The sequence below is a fragment of the Notolepis coatsorum genome, assembly GCF_963971535.1.
Source record: "Notolepis coatsorum genome assembly, chromosome: 10".
In the NCBI taxonomy this organism is placed as follows: domain Eukaryota; kingdom Metazoa; phylum Chordata; class Actinopteri; order Aulopiformes; family Paralepididae; genus Notolepis; species Notolepis coatsorum.
In genome coordinates, this window is record NC_140174.1 from 48,443,528 (window position 1) to 48,459,166 (window position 15,639).

The following is a 15,639-nucleotide window of genomic DNA, read 5'->3' on the forward strand; positions in this document are numbered from 1 at the left end:
TCCTAGTAGGAAGTGAGAATTTCCGACATCTATTATAACCGAATGCAGCAACAGTTAATGCAATAGTTGACAGGAAATACATTTGGGTCCAAACTGTTCCCTAGCAACAGAATTCCAGTGAAACCATCTATAACTGACAGGAAATCAAATGTAGTCCGTTCTAGAATGTTTGCTTGTTTTTGTTGTCAAGTTCAATGAGTCTATACCGAATTTTAGGATATACCGTCATGTATAGAATTAAACATGTTCAATAATGTCGTCAATGATATATACGGACAAATTGTACATACATCTATTTTTAAGTTAATGAAAAACCCATTTTGAATGAAATAGTACCATGACAATTGTATCACAAGATAAATAACAAAAAAGGATGTGATTTCCCATTGTGATTTTTACAGGAAATAAATACTGTCAAAAAAAATATATTATGATATGACATTCTGGCCATAATGCCCAGCCCTAACTGCAAGTAACTTGTGGAAAACATGTAATAACAAAAGTAATAACCAGTTCATACCGGTGGCCTCGTCCTCCTCTATGATGTCCTCCAGGGAGTAGTTCCTGAGGAACTCAGCGAAGGCTCCGTTCTGTTTCAGCAGGTCCTGGTAGGAACCCATCTCTGACACCTGGCCCTCCACCATCACCATTATGTTGTCCACCTGAGGCAGGAAGCTTATGCCGTGTGTCACCAAGATACGTGTCTGGAGAAGGTAGCGATCAGAGGAGCTTTTTTTCTTAGTTTTTTTTTCAAATTTCAAGTTTCAAGTTTCTTTATTAGTTGTCATACAAAAGTACAGAATACTTTTATATATTTTTTTTTTTGAACAAATGTTTTTTAATTTAAATTTTTGACATTACACACAAACATTAACAGTAGAAATCCACTATAAATCACAGGACTATTACCGATATAATACTAACAATAATGGCAACCCAGTTCTTAATTAAAAATAGATGTAGATTAAAAATATACACAAATTAATTACAATACAATACACAGAATACTTTTATATAAAATGCTTCTTTCTGTTTTGCTCCAGAGATTGTGCTAGATAACAAAAGATCCTTGACAAAAGACATTCTCAGTCATGGCAACCTAGGATGACTTCGAGTAGACGACAGAGTACAGCAACTTGCAATGGGCCTGGTCTACAAGATACACTACACCACTAAGATACCCATGTACATGTCGAAATACTTCCCAAAGGTCAGTGAATTCCACGACCACAACACCAGATGGAGTTCCACAAATCATGTTCAACCAAGATTCGGCTCAAACAAGGGACTAAACACGTTTCGCAATTATGCCACAACAATGTGGAACGCCCTACCCACAGCCGTAAAATTATGTGAATCCCTACCCTCCTTCAAAACCGCTCTCAAAGAGCACCTACAATTCGAAACTGGCCCAGTTAAATGTCGAAACCCCCAGCCCCTCCAATGTACAGTTGCTTCCCCCTCAAATGTATATATTTTCTTTTATGATCTCTGTCCAGACATGTCATAAATGTCTGGATGTAACAGTACTGTATATCTGTATGTGATGTATGTCATAAATGTCATGATGAATTGAAAATGGGGGACCCTGATGTAAACAAGACGAAAGTCTTTCTCTGGTCTGCATCCCCTTAACAATTGTGTGTATTGAGCTGTACTGTATTGTACCCATTCTGCAATCTGTTAATACAAATATATATACACATCCCAAAGTAAAAAGTTTACACACCAATAGCCACCTCGGTCAGACACATTAGAGCCTTTCACTAACATAGTGTAGGTGTCATAAATATGAAAAACCAACAAGGATTAAAGAGGTTGTAAAGTTATAAACATAAGATAAGAGATAAGACTACTCGAGTGATGCCATTGTGGGAGATAAAACTCCCTTCCCCCACCTCTCTTTGATCTTCCTCACCCATCTTCCATTCCTACCCTCATCCCTCATTCTTAACCCCAACAAACCCTCCCCCACCTTTCCCCAAACTGTCATGACACCCTTATACCTATGGCCCCCACCAGTGTTGTAGGTATAAAGATGTTGATGATCCGGTGGGGGCTCTCTCATTCCGGGTGTCCTAGCTAGTCACCTCGTTGAGTCATCCAGCCATTCTCTGACTGTTTTTGTATTGATACTTTGACTGGGGTAATAATAACCTGTATTAACTAGGTCTATTCTGACCGAGTAAGTTATTCAGCTTCGGCTACTTTCCACCACACCGGCTTTGCTACTAAGTAAGTCTGAGATGTGGGGAAACCATAACCTTGTTCAGAGATAGCCTACGTGTTGACAAAAGATGACATTTAGCTGAATGGGCCACTTCATTGCGATTGAAACGTTAATGTTACATTTGTTTCATTCTCAGTGGGGGATTTGAGGTATTCTAGAAGACATTCTAGGATCTCTGTCATACAAACTCTGTAGCCCCCCTTAGACAAACCAGAGTGAAGCAGCGATCAGACCCATGGTTTGACCACACCATAGGTGATAGTATCAAACGGAGGGACTCTGCCCTAGCCAAGTTTAACCGTTCTCAAGATAAGGCTGACTTTGATCACTTCAAAAAACTCAGGAACCAGACTCAGGAAATGATCAGGATAGCTAAGAGAGAATACTTTGCAGAAACCATCAAGGAGAACAGCAATGACCCAACTAAACTGTGGAAAACCCTCAAGCAGCTAGGCTGTGGGGGCGATGCCAACCAAAGGACTACTGAGTCCAACATAGGCCTGTCCACAGACAAGGGAATGGAGTTTGATAAAAAGAATGTAGCCACAATCTTTAATAACTTCTTTACATCGGTAGCAGGTAAGCTTGTCTCTAACCTACCTCCCAAGACAGAGCAGTTTGGTGATGACTTTGTTTCCAACTACTATAGCCAACGAGGGGTTAAGGCAAACTCGTTCTCCTTAAGCAAGGTGTCAGTAGTCAAAGTGGCTGCGATGCTGGGTGAGCTCAAAATCAAGAAGGCCACAGGTGTAGATGGCATCAGTGCCAGGTTTCTGAGGGATGCAGCCGGAGTTATAGCTCCACCAGTAACCCATATTATTAACCTCTCCCTGGACCTAGGCAAGGTACCCACCGACTTCAAGAATGCCAAAGTCATCCCTATATATAAAAAAGGGAGCAAATCTGACCCCAGCAATTATAGACCAGTCTCAATTTTAAGTGTGTTATCCAAAGTCCTAGAGAAGATAGTCCATGAACAAGTCCAGGAATATGCAAGCAGCCATGACCTCCTGTACGACCTCCAATCCGGCTTTAGGAAGTCTTACTCTACTGAAACATGTCTTCTGTATCTTACAGACAGTATCAGGAGGGAGATAGATTCAGGTAAGCTGTGTGGGCTAGTTCTTCTAGACCTACAGAAGGCTTTCGACACAGTGAACCATGACATACTGCTCTCCAAGCTTAAGGCCTTGGGTATGTCTGAGACAGTGGTCAGATGGTTCTCTTCCTACCTTGCTGATAGGGTGCAGCGGGTTGAGGTCAGTGGCACTATGTCAGAGGCCAAGCCCATTGTATGTGGGGTCCCACAAGGAAGCGTGCTAGGACCTCTCCTTTTTTTACTGTACATAAATGACATGTCAGCAGCATGCTCATGTAACTTGTTTTTATTTGCAGACGACTCAGCCCTGCTAGTCTCTCACAAGGATCAGAACACACTAGAACAGATGCTAGGTGAAGAACTTGCAGGGGTCAGCAGGTGGCTTTCGGACAACAGGCTTTCTCTTCACCTAGGTAAAACAGAGGCAGTACTATTAGCCTCCAAGCCCAAGCTCAGGAAAGCACAGGAGTTTAATATCCAGCTAGGAGCTGTAACCCTAAAACAGCAAAAAAAAGCGAAGTATCTAGGCTGTATGATAGACGGGAGCCTAGATGGGGAGGCTATGGCCTCCCAAGTACTGGGCAAAGTCAACGCCCGCACCAGGTACCTAGCTAGGAAAGCCAACCTCCTTGGCAGAGATAGCCTCAGGCTATTAGCAAATAGCCTAGTACTCTGCCACTTTGACTATGGTAGCGTATCGTGGTTCGAGGGCCTGACAGTGAACATAAAAAAGAAGCTTCAGGTTTCCCAAAATAAGCTAGTAAGGGTGGTAATGGGTCTTGGCCCTCGCACCCACATAGGGAGGAGTCACTTTCAGGAGCTAAACTGGCTTCCTATAGAGGCCAGAGTTACCCAGCTCAGACTGAACATAGTGCACAATATTATAAACCAAAGGTCCCCTAGATACCTCCAAAACTACTTCACCCCGGTCAACGAATCCCACAACCACAGAACTAGAGCAAGCATAGCAAACCTGAAGCCTGCTTCTTTCCGATCGAAACTGGGCCAATGCTCCCTTACTTTCTCTGGAGCCCAGGATTGGAACAAGCTGCCTATCCCCATCAAGCAGAGCTTGAGCCTCCACAGCTTCAAGAGAAGCGTCAGGAAGTGGCTCATGGACAGAATAGAAGAATAGCCCCCTATAGTTTGAATGGGTTTCCAATCAGTTTTTAGTTATTGTGGGGTATACAATTTTAGCGATAGGTTAGTCTTATAATGTTTTAAATGTATGAGTGTTGTGTTATTGTCGTGTTTTTTGTTGTGGCCTAACAGCCCTGGGACCATGACGGAAATAAGGGTTTTACTCTTTCTCATGTTATCCTTTGGATCCTTGTTGTGTGTTTTTAATCCATCAATAAAATAAAATCAAATCAATAGGGTTGATGATGGAGCCGACACACTCTACAGGCATTGAGTTGGACGACTCAAAACATCACTGCCCCAAGAGGAAGTAAACAAACCTACTTTTTTACCTACCCAAACTTTTTTTTTATCTAACCCTAACTAACCTTATTGTCATGCACTTGTTCTAATATACTAACCTACACTGTAGCACTCAACACTTTGATGAACATTGTTACTCAGCTGATAGATTTGTGCCCTTCCTGATGACTTGTCGTACAGAACTTGTAAGTCGTTTTGGATAAAAGCGTCAGCTAAATTACTAAATGTAAATGTAAATGTAAACCTACGCTCGTTGTGTTTTCCCTCAACATATTGAATAAATAATCTTCAATTAATTGTTCCCTCTATCTTTTTTAGTCTACTTTAGAAAATGAGTAGGAAAGGCTATAATATTTCACTTCATGGCGTATGTACCGCCGTGTTTAACGTCACGGTGACCAATTGCAGCCACTCTTATTGTCTGGGACCAAATACGGCCACGCCCCACTCCCAGCAAAAAGTGGGAATCTCTAGAATGGGTTTGGGGCGGCGCTGTATACGGAAGTAGCTCTCAAGGTGACGATTAGACAACACTTTTTTGTTGTCAGTAGATGGCAGCATTGGTTTAAAATTAAAGGCTGAAAATGTTGAGAACTACAACACTGCATTTCCCAAGAGCGTTAGCACAGGTTGCAGGTCACTGGGATGGGTCTATATTCTCCGACGTGATCTGAACAGCGTTAAACTATTACTGCAACCTCGGTATAGCGACCGCGAATGGCCAACTAATTATCTTAACAAAAGTGCGCTGGTAGCATTACATATGTTGTCTAAAGGGGGACATATGGTACAATTTAAGATTCTAATGATAATCGGCATATAAAGGACAAGATAAAGCATCATTAATTTGTAAGAAACCTCAATGAAAACGACGCAGGGTGCTATTGTTATGAAAATGTGATAGAATCCTATAAAAATGTGGACGCACTTGGCCTACGTTCCGTTAGTCATGTCCACGGAAACGATGACGAACGCAACCAAAAAGGTGTGATTTCCTTCCACAGGAAAGACTGATAATGATAATCTGATCTGAAAATCATGTCACTGCACAACACTCGTAAATGATGAGACAAGCTTAATGTTTGATTATTTAGTGATACTACTTAGACATGCAATTCAAGGTAATTGTCACATTTTCTATCAAAATGATTTGGTCGCAGTGGTCGGTAAATCATTATCATTATTTGGAATTTGGGCATAGAGGCAGCTCTGTGTAGAAGTGTGTGAACGTCACCTATAGAAAACCATATGGGTGACAGTATGAGGCCTTGGGGTTACGCTAGCATAGCAAAGACTCTGTTTACTAAGAAGTTAGTCATTTAGCAAACCGACCAAGAAAGAATTCTGAACATGTGTTTTCTGGGATGTTACCCACATCCTCAAACTGTGCGCCCACCAATTAGAACCCGTTCTTCTTTTTTTTCTTTTTGGCCATGACACTTGATCTGCATAGACAATGAATGGAATTATCTCCAATATAATACCAATGGTGATTACGACTCTTTCCTTCCAGTGTCAGTTCAGTGAGACTAGGCCCCTCTCCTCACCTTGCTCCGCAGCGCCCCCTCTGGACCAATGATGTTGTCGAAGATGTGTTTGGCCACGTGGGCGTCCACGGCGGACAGAGGGTCATCCAGCAGATAGACATCTGACTCGCTGTACAGGGCTCTGGCCAGGCTCACCCTCTGCCTCTGGCCGCCAGAGAGGTTGATACCCTGGAGAGAGAAGAGAGAGAGAGATAGAGAGAGAGAGAGAGAGAGAGAGAGAGAGAGAGAGAGAGAGAGAGAGAGAGAGAGAGAGAGAGAGAGAGAGAGAGAGAGAGAGAGAGAGAGAGAGAGAGAGAGAGAGAGAGAGAGAGAGAGAGAGAGAGAGAGAGAGAGAGAGAGAGAGAGAGAGAGAGAGAGAGGGGGGGGGGCGGGTGAATGGATAGACACAGGCAGTGTAGACCGGATGAATGGATAGACACAGGCAGTGTAGACCGGATGTGCCCAAACATTTTGATATGGGGGACCAACGAATAACTTGGGTAGTGGTGGGCTATGGGCCAAAATTACTCCACAAAGTTGCACCAAAATAGATCAAACGGAATATGTTAGGTCAATGGAACCAAAAAGAATGCTGGGAATTCCCAGTGGGCCGTCCAAGACGCTGACAGACTACAGCAGCACTCAATTATTAATACTAAAACTTCACAGATTCATGTCTGGGTGGATTTCTGATGACAAAAAAAGACAAAATCTTAAGGTTGAAGGGAAACCAAAGCTAACATCTGAAAGTGGAAACCAAAACTAGATTGTGATGTCAATTACGTTTAGATAAAAGAAAGTAATCAAAGTAATAGCTCTCACATCATTTGAGACAGAACCTTAGATGAAACACCCTCCCTCCCTCCCTCCCTCCCTCCCTCCCTCCCTCCCTCCCTCCCTCCCTCCCTCCCCTCCCCTACCTTCTCTCCTATCTCGGTCATGTCTCCTCCGGGCAGTACTTCCAGATCAGGGGTCAGGGCGCAGGACTCCAGGACACGCCGGTAATTCTGCTCAACGTAGGGCTTCCCAAACAAGATGTTGTCCCTCAGGGTGGCGTTCTGGATCCAGGCCTGCTGGGGAACGTAGGCCACCGAACCCTGGGGACAGAGAGAGAGGCCAGCACCCCTGTTACTAAACGCCACTTAGGTTTAGTACTTGAACTCTAGTTTTATTTACATACATAGCACCTTTCATATAGAGTTGGAACACAATGTGCTTTACCAGCATCAAAATAATGATAAGTGGGAATAAATAAAGATTAAAAGTAGTACAAAAAAAAAAGATACAATGAATGGGGGGAGGGGGTTTATGATGCAACCAGGGATTTATTTTTGATGAAGTAAGAATAACTGGATAAAAGCCTGCTACATGATCAGCTTGTAAATCATATGCGGTAATATTATACAATATATAAATCATACAATAACAATCTGTTGGGCTGTAAAACTGAGCGGACACCCACCCGTATGGAAACCTCCCCCTCCAGTTTCTCCATCTCCCCCAGCAGGGCGGAGACCAGGGAGGACTTCCCACAGCCAACGTGTCCCACCACGGCCAGGAGGGAGCCCTGGGGCGCCAACAGGTTGATGCTGGGGACGCAGGAAAACAGGATGTTTACATCAAGCATGTGATCATATTTGCTGTAGCATCATAGGCAATGCTTTGAATCTCTAGCTTCTATGACCTCAAGGAAAATGCATTACACCGTATGGAATCCTTTGTAATGGTGTTCTGTAAAGCTTACAGATATTACATTCCCAGTGGTGGAAGAAGTACACAGTTCCCTTACTTAAGCAAACGTAGAAATACCCAGATAAATGAGTACTCTGGTAAAAGTAAAAGTCCTCCATTCAAATTCTACTTAAGTAAAAGTAGAGAAGTATTTGTCATTGAATGGACTTAAGTATCTAAAGTAAAAGTATTCCAGAGCTTGGAAGCGTTAAATTCTCGATCCATTGACCTCTAAAGGTTATGGTAAAGTGGTATGTGGTCCAGTTATGCTGCTCTGATTATGTCATCTTGAAGTTGACAGGCTTCAAATGTGAAAGTATATAATCTTCATAAATCTTTGGCATGTATGCAAAATCCTTTTTTTCAAAGTAACTGATGGATTCAGATAAATGCAGTGGAGTAAAAAGTACAATATTTCTTTTGAAATGTGGTGGAGTAAAAGTATGAAGTTCCCTAAAATGAAAATACTCACTTGAGTAAAAAATACTTTACACCACTGTACATTCCAAATACTCAACCAATTACATGAATACAGAAATGCTGGGACATACTTGTGGAGAGCAGGAGGATCTTCTTTGGACCAGGTGAACTTCCCATTGACAACCGTCACTGAATACTCTGTTTACACACAAAAGGTAGGCTACTGTGAATTCTATTGACCATATTCACACGGTGGCGAAGGAAAAGCATTTCTGAACCAATAATGACTTTAAAATACAACTTGTATAAACTCTCGGGCGAAATAGTGGCAAATACAAATGGGAAAGCATGACTATGCACTTTAAGAGTTCCTATTTTGAGATAGCAATCTCTGCTTCTCAACCAAATTAATCCTATGAACACAATGGTACATTTGGCAAGAAGGAAGTGTATGGATAACCGGAGGCTCCAAGAATAATCAAATGAAGATAAACAATTACAAGCTGTGTTGTGTCACTGTTAACGGTTACATAAACAGGCTCAGTCACAAGGTGACAAGTACTAAAGAGAGAGCATGTCACTCAGCCCCAAAGACTTCCTGTTTTCATAACCTAAATGGGTTATGTTACGAAACCAACAGTAACAATGACAATGCAAAATTTTAATGTTTAAAAATCTTTAAAATAAAAAAGGGAAAAGAACATTAGGTGTGTTGTTACATTAATATTATGTTACTGTATGTAAATTACCTTGTTGTGTAAAGGAACAGCAGATATACAAGCATTTCCTCTGGTGTCCGCAAGTTTGATGATAGTATGGTTTTATAAAAGTAAGGTTTGCTGCATTTTACACACATTTGATATTCAGATTCAATACAATTCTTTTTTATAACAAAAGACAGATATGTACATACAATAATACATACATGTATACACACAGTGTATATTATGTATATTATATACTGTATATCACAATACCCTCACCCATCCAAAGGAACGACACTTTATTATTTGTAAGTTGCTATTATCTCAAAGGGGAGGACTGAAAAGAAGGGAACCATGGAATATGCACAGAAGAAAAACTATATATATTTATTTGTATTATTATTTATTTTACCTGTGGCTGTATTTTTCCTGTCCACTGACTCTGGGTCCAACTCATCATGACTCAGGAAATCCTGGATACGCTTCAACGAGACGCTGGCCTGAGAGAATAAACACAGAATAAACACACACACACACACACACACACACAAAGACACACATTCCAAGTGTAGTACGCACAAACAAAGGAGTAGAGGAGAGGTTAATTACTAAGGGCAGTATGTTGAGAGGAGAGGAGGGGAGAGGAGGGGAGGGGAGTGGAGGAGAGAGAGGTTCCCACCTGTACATTACTGATGATTACTTAGGGCGGTATGTTGAAAGGAGAGGAGAGGAGAGAGAGGAGAGGAAAAGAGAAGAGAGGAGAGGAGAGGAGAGGAGAGGAGAGGAGAGGAGAGGAGAGGAGAGGAGAGGAGAGGAGAGGTTCTTACCTGTACAATACTGCTTATTACTTGAGGCAGCATATTGAGAGGGAATCTAAGGATGTTGAAGAGAGAGATGGACACAAAGATCTTCTCTGCGTCCAGGATGTTATTCTCATCCACCGTCACGTACACAGCAAATGTTGTCAAGGCAACCTGACATATCAACAGGGGGAGAAACGGCCACTCAGACATGTAGATAAACACATGTATTGCACTTTCCAGAAGGTTCTGCTACATTCTGTTCAAGGTGAGTCAGAGAAGGTTACACACATTGGCACAGTGATCTAACAATGAGCTACTGACTACTGACTAAGCAATGTCGGCTATGAATAGCCAAAAATAAGTCTCCACACTACATTACAGTAACCCCCTTATAAATACTGGATTAAGGGCCTAAGTGAGGCAGGCATAATATGATGATTAGATTAGAAAATAATTGTGAAAGTAATTGTGTGTGAAGCCTAGACCCCTTTTCACTCTGATCTGGGACTCTTATTGTTCAGCCATTCAAAACTGTATTCAAACCACTGACAATTATACTAACTGATATAACTTCAGAATATTGGTGCAAGTTCCTGTCAGACCTGAGTCAAGGAGGATTTGCTAATAACATTTTAGAGTTTTATCCACTTGGAGTACCAAATGAGTGGAGCTTTTCTTTGCATGTTCTTGGTATCTGATTCTAGGGACATCTATGGATCTCAGGGAATGTATTCCCAGTGTCTGTTACTAGGCTTGAGTAAATTGTAATGAACCAAATGAGAATATCAATAAAATTATCTTTGACTGTGAATGACACCATGCAAAAATTTACCAGACCTGAAAAATCTAAGCAAATGAATAAATGGAAGATGATTAAACAGAAGGTTTTGTAGATACAGTACTGAATTCTGCCATCCGGACACATGCCATTTGAAATATGATTATAGAATATAGAATATCAGGCCTAAAATAGTTATGCGATTAAAATGCGATTAATTAGATTAATTAAATCCTGTAATTAATTAGATACAAAATTGTAATCGCCTGACAGCACTAGTATATATACTTTTTCTTAAAGAAATAAAATAAGGAAAGCTATCATATCAGTATATCATTATTCTGATGAAGTGGGTTGCAACACGCATCAGGTTGGGAAAAAGATAATTCAACTATTGCAAATATTTATAACCATCTATATGGAATTATTTCCTTTAACCCATGACAAATATCCTTGCATACTAGACTTCCCTCACAGTATAAATCTAGGGCAATGGTCAAGCAAGCACACATTTAAGCCATCGCCAAGACTCAACAAGCATGTTTTTTTTTATCCACTTTTTCTCCTCTTTTTCTATTTTTCTCCCATCCCAATTCCATTGTGCCAATTCTTCCCTCCCCTGTCTTGAACGTTGCTCGCATATGCCCCCCACTGGTCGGTTGTAGGGAGGATAGAAGCCTTGCATCACGTGTCCCCTCCGATACACGAGGAGGCAGCCTGTCTTTTTTCACCTGCCAGCGCGGACTCTCATTGGTGAGGTGTAACGTGTGGGAGGCTCACACTACCCCCGCCATTTTCCTGTTTCTGCTGTGCAGGCGTCCCCAACCAACCTGTAGGAGTCGCTGTCCACAACGTCCAGATTACCACCCATCGACTTCCACCCGCTAACTCTGCCAATTGAGTTAGTATGTCGGCTGGCCCAAGCCGGAGGCAACGCCGACAGCCGGAGTCGAACCCGGTGTCTCTTGCGTTGGTGACGAGCGCAATGTCCTCTGCGCCACCCAGCCGCCAACAAGCATGTTTTCAAAGTTTGGGATGTATTAGGATTAGGGATGGGTACCTTTCACATTTGAACCGATACGGTACCTGTGAATCGATACCGGTACCCAACGGTACCTTTTTTCGGTACTTTAGTCTCAAGAAATTTAATTTACCTACCTCAGTCAAAAAAAAATCCAAACTTCAAATAACTACAATTTCGACCGTTTTCGGCTTGCCATTGCTCCGACTGCTTTGTTGTTGAATCAAGTCAAATCCTAGGTTAGCATATATTGTGCGTGTGAACGTTGACATGAAAAGAAAAAAGGTAAAAAAAATTAAAATAAAAAAAAATATCTGTATCTCACTTGAATCGATACTCTGTAGTACCGATGTGTTTCGGTTCGGTACCTCAAAAGTACCGAATTCGGTACCCATCCCTAATTAGGATGCAGTATAAACCTTCTAGGATACACAATATTGTCATATGTAGCAAACACCAACCATCTGGTTCTCCATGTGTTTATAGTTCCGTCAATAAGATTCTGCCTCTTGAAAAGTTCAAAAACATCAACAAACTTATCCGACTGGCCCCACTCCCTCTGAAAAGCCACATTGAAAGCAACACTGACTCACTCACCTACTGAACTCCTTGTTTCCAGGTAAAACATTTTAAATAAAAAATAACTCCCGTGGCGGCTGGGTGGCGCAGCGGACATTGCGCTTGTCACCAACGCAAGGGACACCGGGTTCGACTCCGGCTGTCGGCGTTGCCTCCGGCTTGGGCCAGTCATCATACTAACTCAATTGGCAGAGTTAGCGGGTGGAAGTCGATGGGTGGTAATCTGGACGTTGTGGACAGCGACTCCTACAGGTCGGTTGGGGACGCCTGCACAGCAGAGACAGGAAATGGCGGGGGTAGTGTGAGCCTCCCACACTTTACACCTCGCCAATGAGAGTCCGCACTGGCCGGTGAAAAGATGTGACAGGCTGCCTCCTCGTGTATCGGAGGGGACACATGATGCAAGGCTTCTATCCTTCCTACAACCGGCCAGTGGGGGGCATATGCGAGCAACGTTCAAGACAGGGGAGGGGAGAATTGGCACAGCGGGTAATTGGGATGGGAGAAAAATTGGAAAAGGCCATGTCACCTTCGGTAGTGTGGTAGTGAAAGGTTAACCTTCTGTAGTGTGGTAGTGAGAGGTTAACCTTCTGTAGTGTGGTAGTGAAAGGTTAACGAAAGGTTATGTAGATAACCTAGTTATATTAGTATTGGCTGAGCGTCCCGCTCTGAGCCTTACGAGATACTCTGTGATACATATTGTATCTCCCACGAATAAAAAACACATGCACCCCACCTGTATGGGGCCCCGCCCCTAATGGTGGCCACCACCCATATAACCATGACTCTGGTCATGAAACACCCTTCCTCGCCAAAAACCCGTCCCAGGAAAAGATCCCTCAAGAGGGAACTCAGGGCGCGCAGAGCGGGACGCTCAGCCAATACTAATATAACTAGGTTATCTACATAACCTTTCGTTATATTTCGTATTTGCATCGCGTCCCGCTCTGAGCCTTACGAGATAATGGGGAAGAGCGGGCGCGAGACCCGACAGATGTACCCCCTGAGGACCCGTAAGCCCACATCAAGGGGTGCGGGGAGCCCTGTCACCCCATCCTTCCTAATGAAGGGGGGGCGCAGTCAACTCCACCTGAATGCGAACAAGAGAGAGCTAGAACCCCTTGAACACACCGTACAGGCGGAACCACGTGTGACCCAACACACTGTGGCCCAAACCTACACACTCCTGCTACCCGACCAAAGAACGGGAAGCAGGAAAGGCCACAGACCCCAGAACCGCCTGGGAGACAGAACCCCCGGTCATGTCCATGAGATAAAACCTTACAAAGGGGCCCGGTGAGGACCATGAAGCCGCAGCACAGATGTCCTCCACCGAGGCCCCACCCAGGAGAGCGGCAGAAGCAGCCACCCCACGAGTGGAGTGCGCCCTGACGCCCCCAGGGGGATCCCGCCCAGCCAACGTGTAGCAGAGGGCAATACCCTCGCACAACCAATGGGACAGGCGCTGCTTCGACAGTGCCTTACCAGCACGAGCCCCACCGTAACAGACAAAAAGCTGGTCGGTAACCCTGAAGTCCTGAGTACGGCTGAGGTAAATCCCCAAAGCACGGACTGGACATGACAGGTGAAGGCCCGCATCTAACTCACTAGTGTGAGGAGGAGGACGAAAAGCCTGAACCACAATATCCCGGGAGCGGAAGGAACTCCGGATATTTTTAGGCACGAAAGCAGGATTAGGTCGCAGAGTGGCACCGCAATCGGTCCGAAAAGACAGGCACTCTGGACGTACCGAGAGAGCACAGAGCTCACCCACGCGTTTAGCGGAAGTGACAGCCAGTAGGAACGCGGTCTTGAAAGACAGCCGTCCCAACGGCGCCTGCTCGAGCGGCTCAAACGGGGCCAAGGACAACCGACCGAGGACCAATTGAAGATCCCAAGTCGGAGCCAAGGAGCGTCGCACCGGCTTAACGCGACGAGCGCCAAGCAGGAAACGCTTCACAAGAGGGTGGCTGAACAAAACAGTCCCCTCAAAACCCTCATGACAGGAGGATATAGCTGCCGCATATACCCTCACCGTCGAAGCCGACAGCCTACCAAGAAGAGACTGGAGATAACCCAGAACAGCATCCAGGGGACAGGAGACTGGGTCCCAGCCCCCCCCCTTACACCATTCTTGGAACGCACGCCACCTGCCCGCGTAAACCGCGACAGTGGAGGGAGCATGCGCACACCGGATGGTATCAACCACCGCGGGATCCATCCTCTCCAGACTCACCCTCTCACCAGCCACACCACCAGGCGTTGACCCAACACCGGAGGCTGGACAATCACTCCGTCGTGCTGCGAGAGGGCCGTCGCTGACCACGGAATGACCCAAGGAGGAGCGACCAGAAGCTGGATTAAGACCGGGAACCACACCGACGTGCCCCGGTCCGGCGCGACCAGGATCACCGTCCTGCGCTCCCTCCGTATCCGCTCCAACAGCTGACTCAACAGCTGTACAGGAGGGAAGGCGTACAGAAGCCCGGGGCGGCCATGGAAAGGTCGAGAAGGCACCCACCCCCAAGGGGGGACGATCCGCTCGCCTGAGCGAGAACCACAAGGGGCACTTGTGAGAACGTCGGCACGCAAACAGATCTACTGAGGCCACCCCGAACCGATCCCAGATCTGTCTGACTATGTCGGGGCGGAGTTCCCACTCGTCGTGACGAGGACCGCCCCGAGACATTACATCCGCCGCCACATTCTCCGTACCAGGAACGTGGAGCGCCCGCAGACTGCGCAGCCTGCGGGATGCCCATAGCAACAGCTTGCGCGCCACCCCGAGCAGGCGGGCGGAACGAGTCCCACCCTGCCTGTTGATATACGCCGCCGCCGTCACATTGTCCGTCCTGACCAAAACGTTTCTGCCTACCACCAGGTGGCCGAGCCGTTTGAGGACCAGGAGAACCGCCTTCAATTCCAACACATTGATATGTAGGACAGCCGGGTCGGCATGACCCGTCCAGCTGCCCCCCACAACATGGAACCGCAACGCCCCTCCCCAACCTGTGAGAGAGGCGTCGGTGAAAACCGTGACGTGGGAGCCCCTGCTGCCCATGAGGACGCCCGCGGAGAGGATACCCAGCCTCCCCCAGTGGGCGAGATCCCCCCATATCGACAAAGGAACCGTCAACCGTCTCCCTTTGCCCCACACCGGATCTATTCTCAAAGAGAGAAACCACCTCTGTATCCGCCTCATAAAAAGGAGGCCAAGAGGAACCACCGTGTGGGCCGCCGACATAAGGCCTAGCAGGCGCATCACCTGCCGCGCCGTAACCGTCCCTCCCGGACGGAAACCCCCG

The 15,639-nt window shown here is 45.2% G+C and overlaps 1 protein-coding gene across 1 annotated transcript in view; it reads right to left on the bottom strand.

Moving 5' to 3' along the window:
• abcc3 (ATP-binding cassette, sub-family C (CFTR/MRP), member 3) overlaps nt 1-15,639 on the bottom strand; it is a 207,800-nt gene that overhangs the window by 61,811 nt on the left and 130,350 nt on the right. The window contains exons 13-19 of the mRNA XM_084323656.1: nt 9,981-10,127; nt 9,566-9,653; nt 8,581-8,647; nt 7,761-7,887; nt 7,219-7,395; nt 6,320-6,487; nt 521-704 (exon numbers count right to left, since the gene is read on the bottom strand). Coding sequence (XP_084179782.1) covers nt 521-704; nt 6,320-6,487; nt 7,219-7,395; nt 7,761-7,887; nt 8,581-8,647; nt 9,566-9,653; nt 9,981-10,127 — 958 coding nt within the window. The remainder of the gene's footprint in view (nt 1-520; nt 705-6,319; nt 6,488-7,218; nt 7,396-7,760; nt 7,888-8,580; nt 8,648-9,565; nt 9,654-9,980; nt 10,128-15,639) is intronic.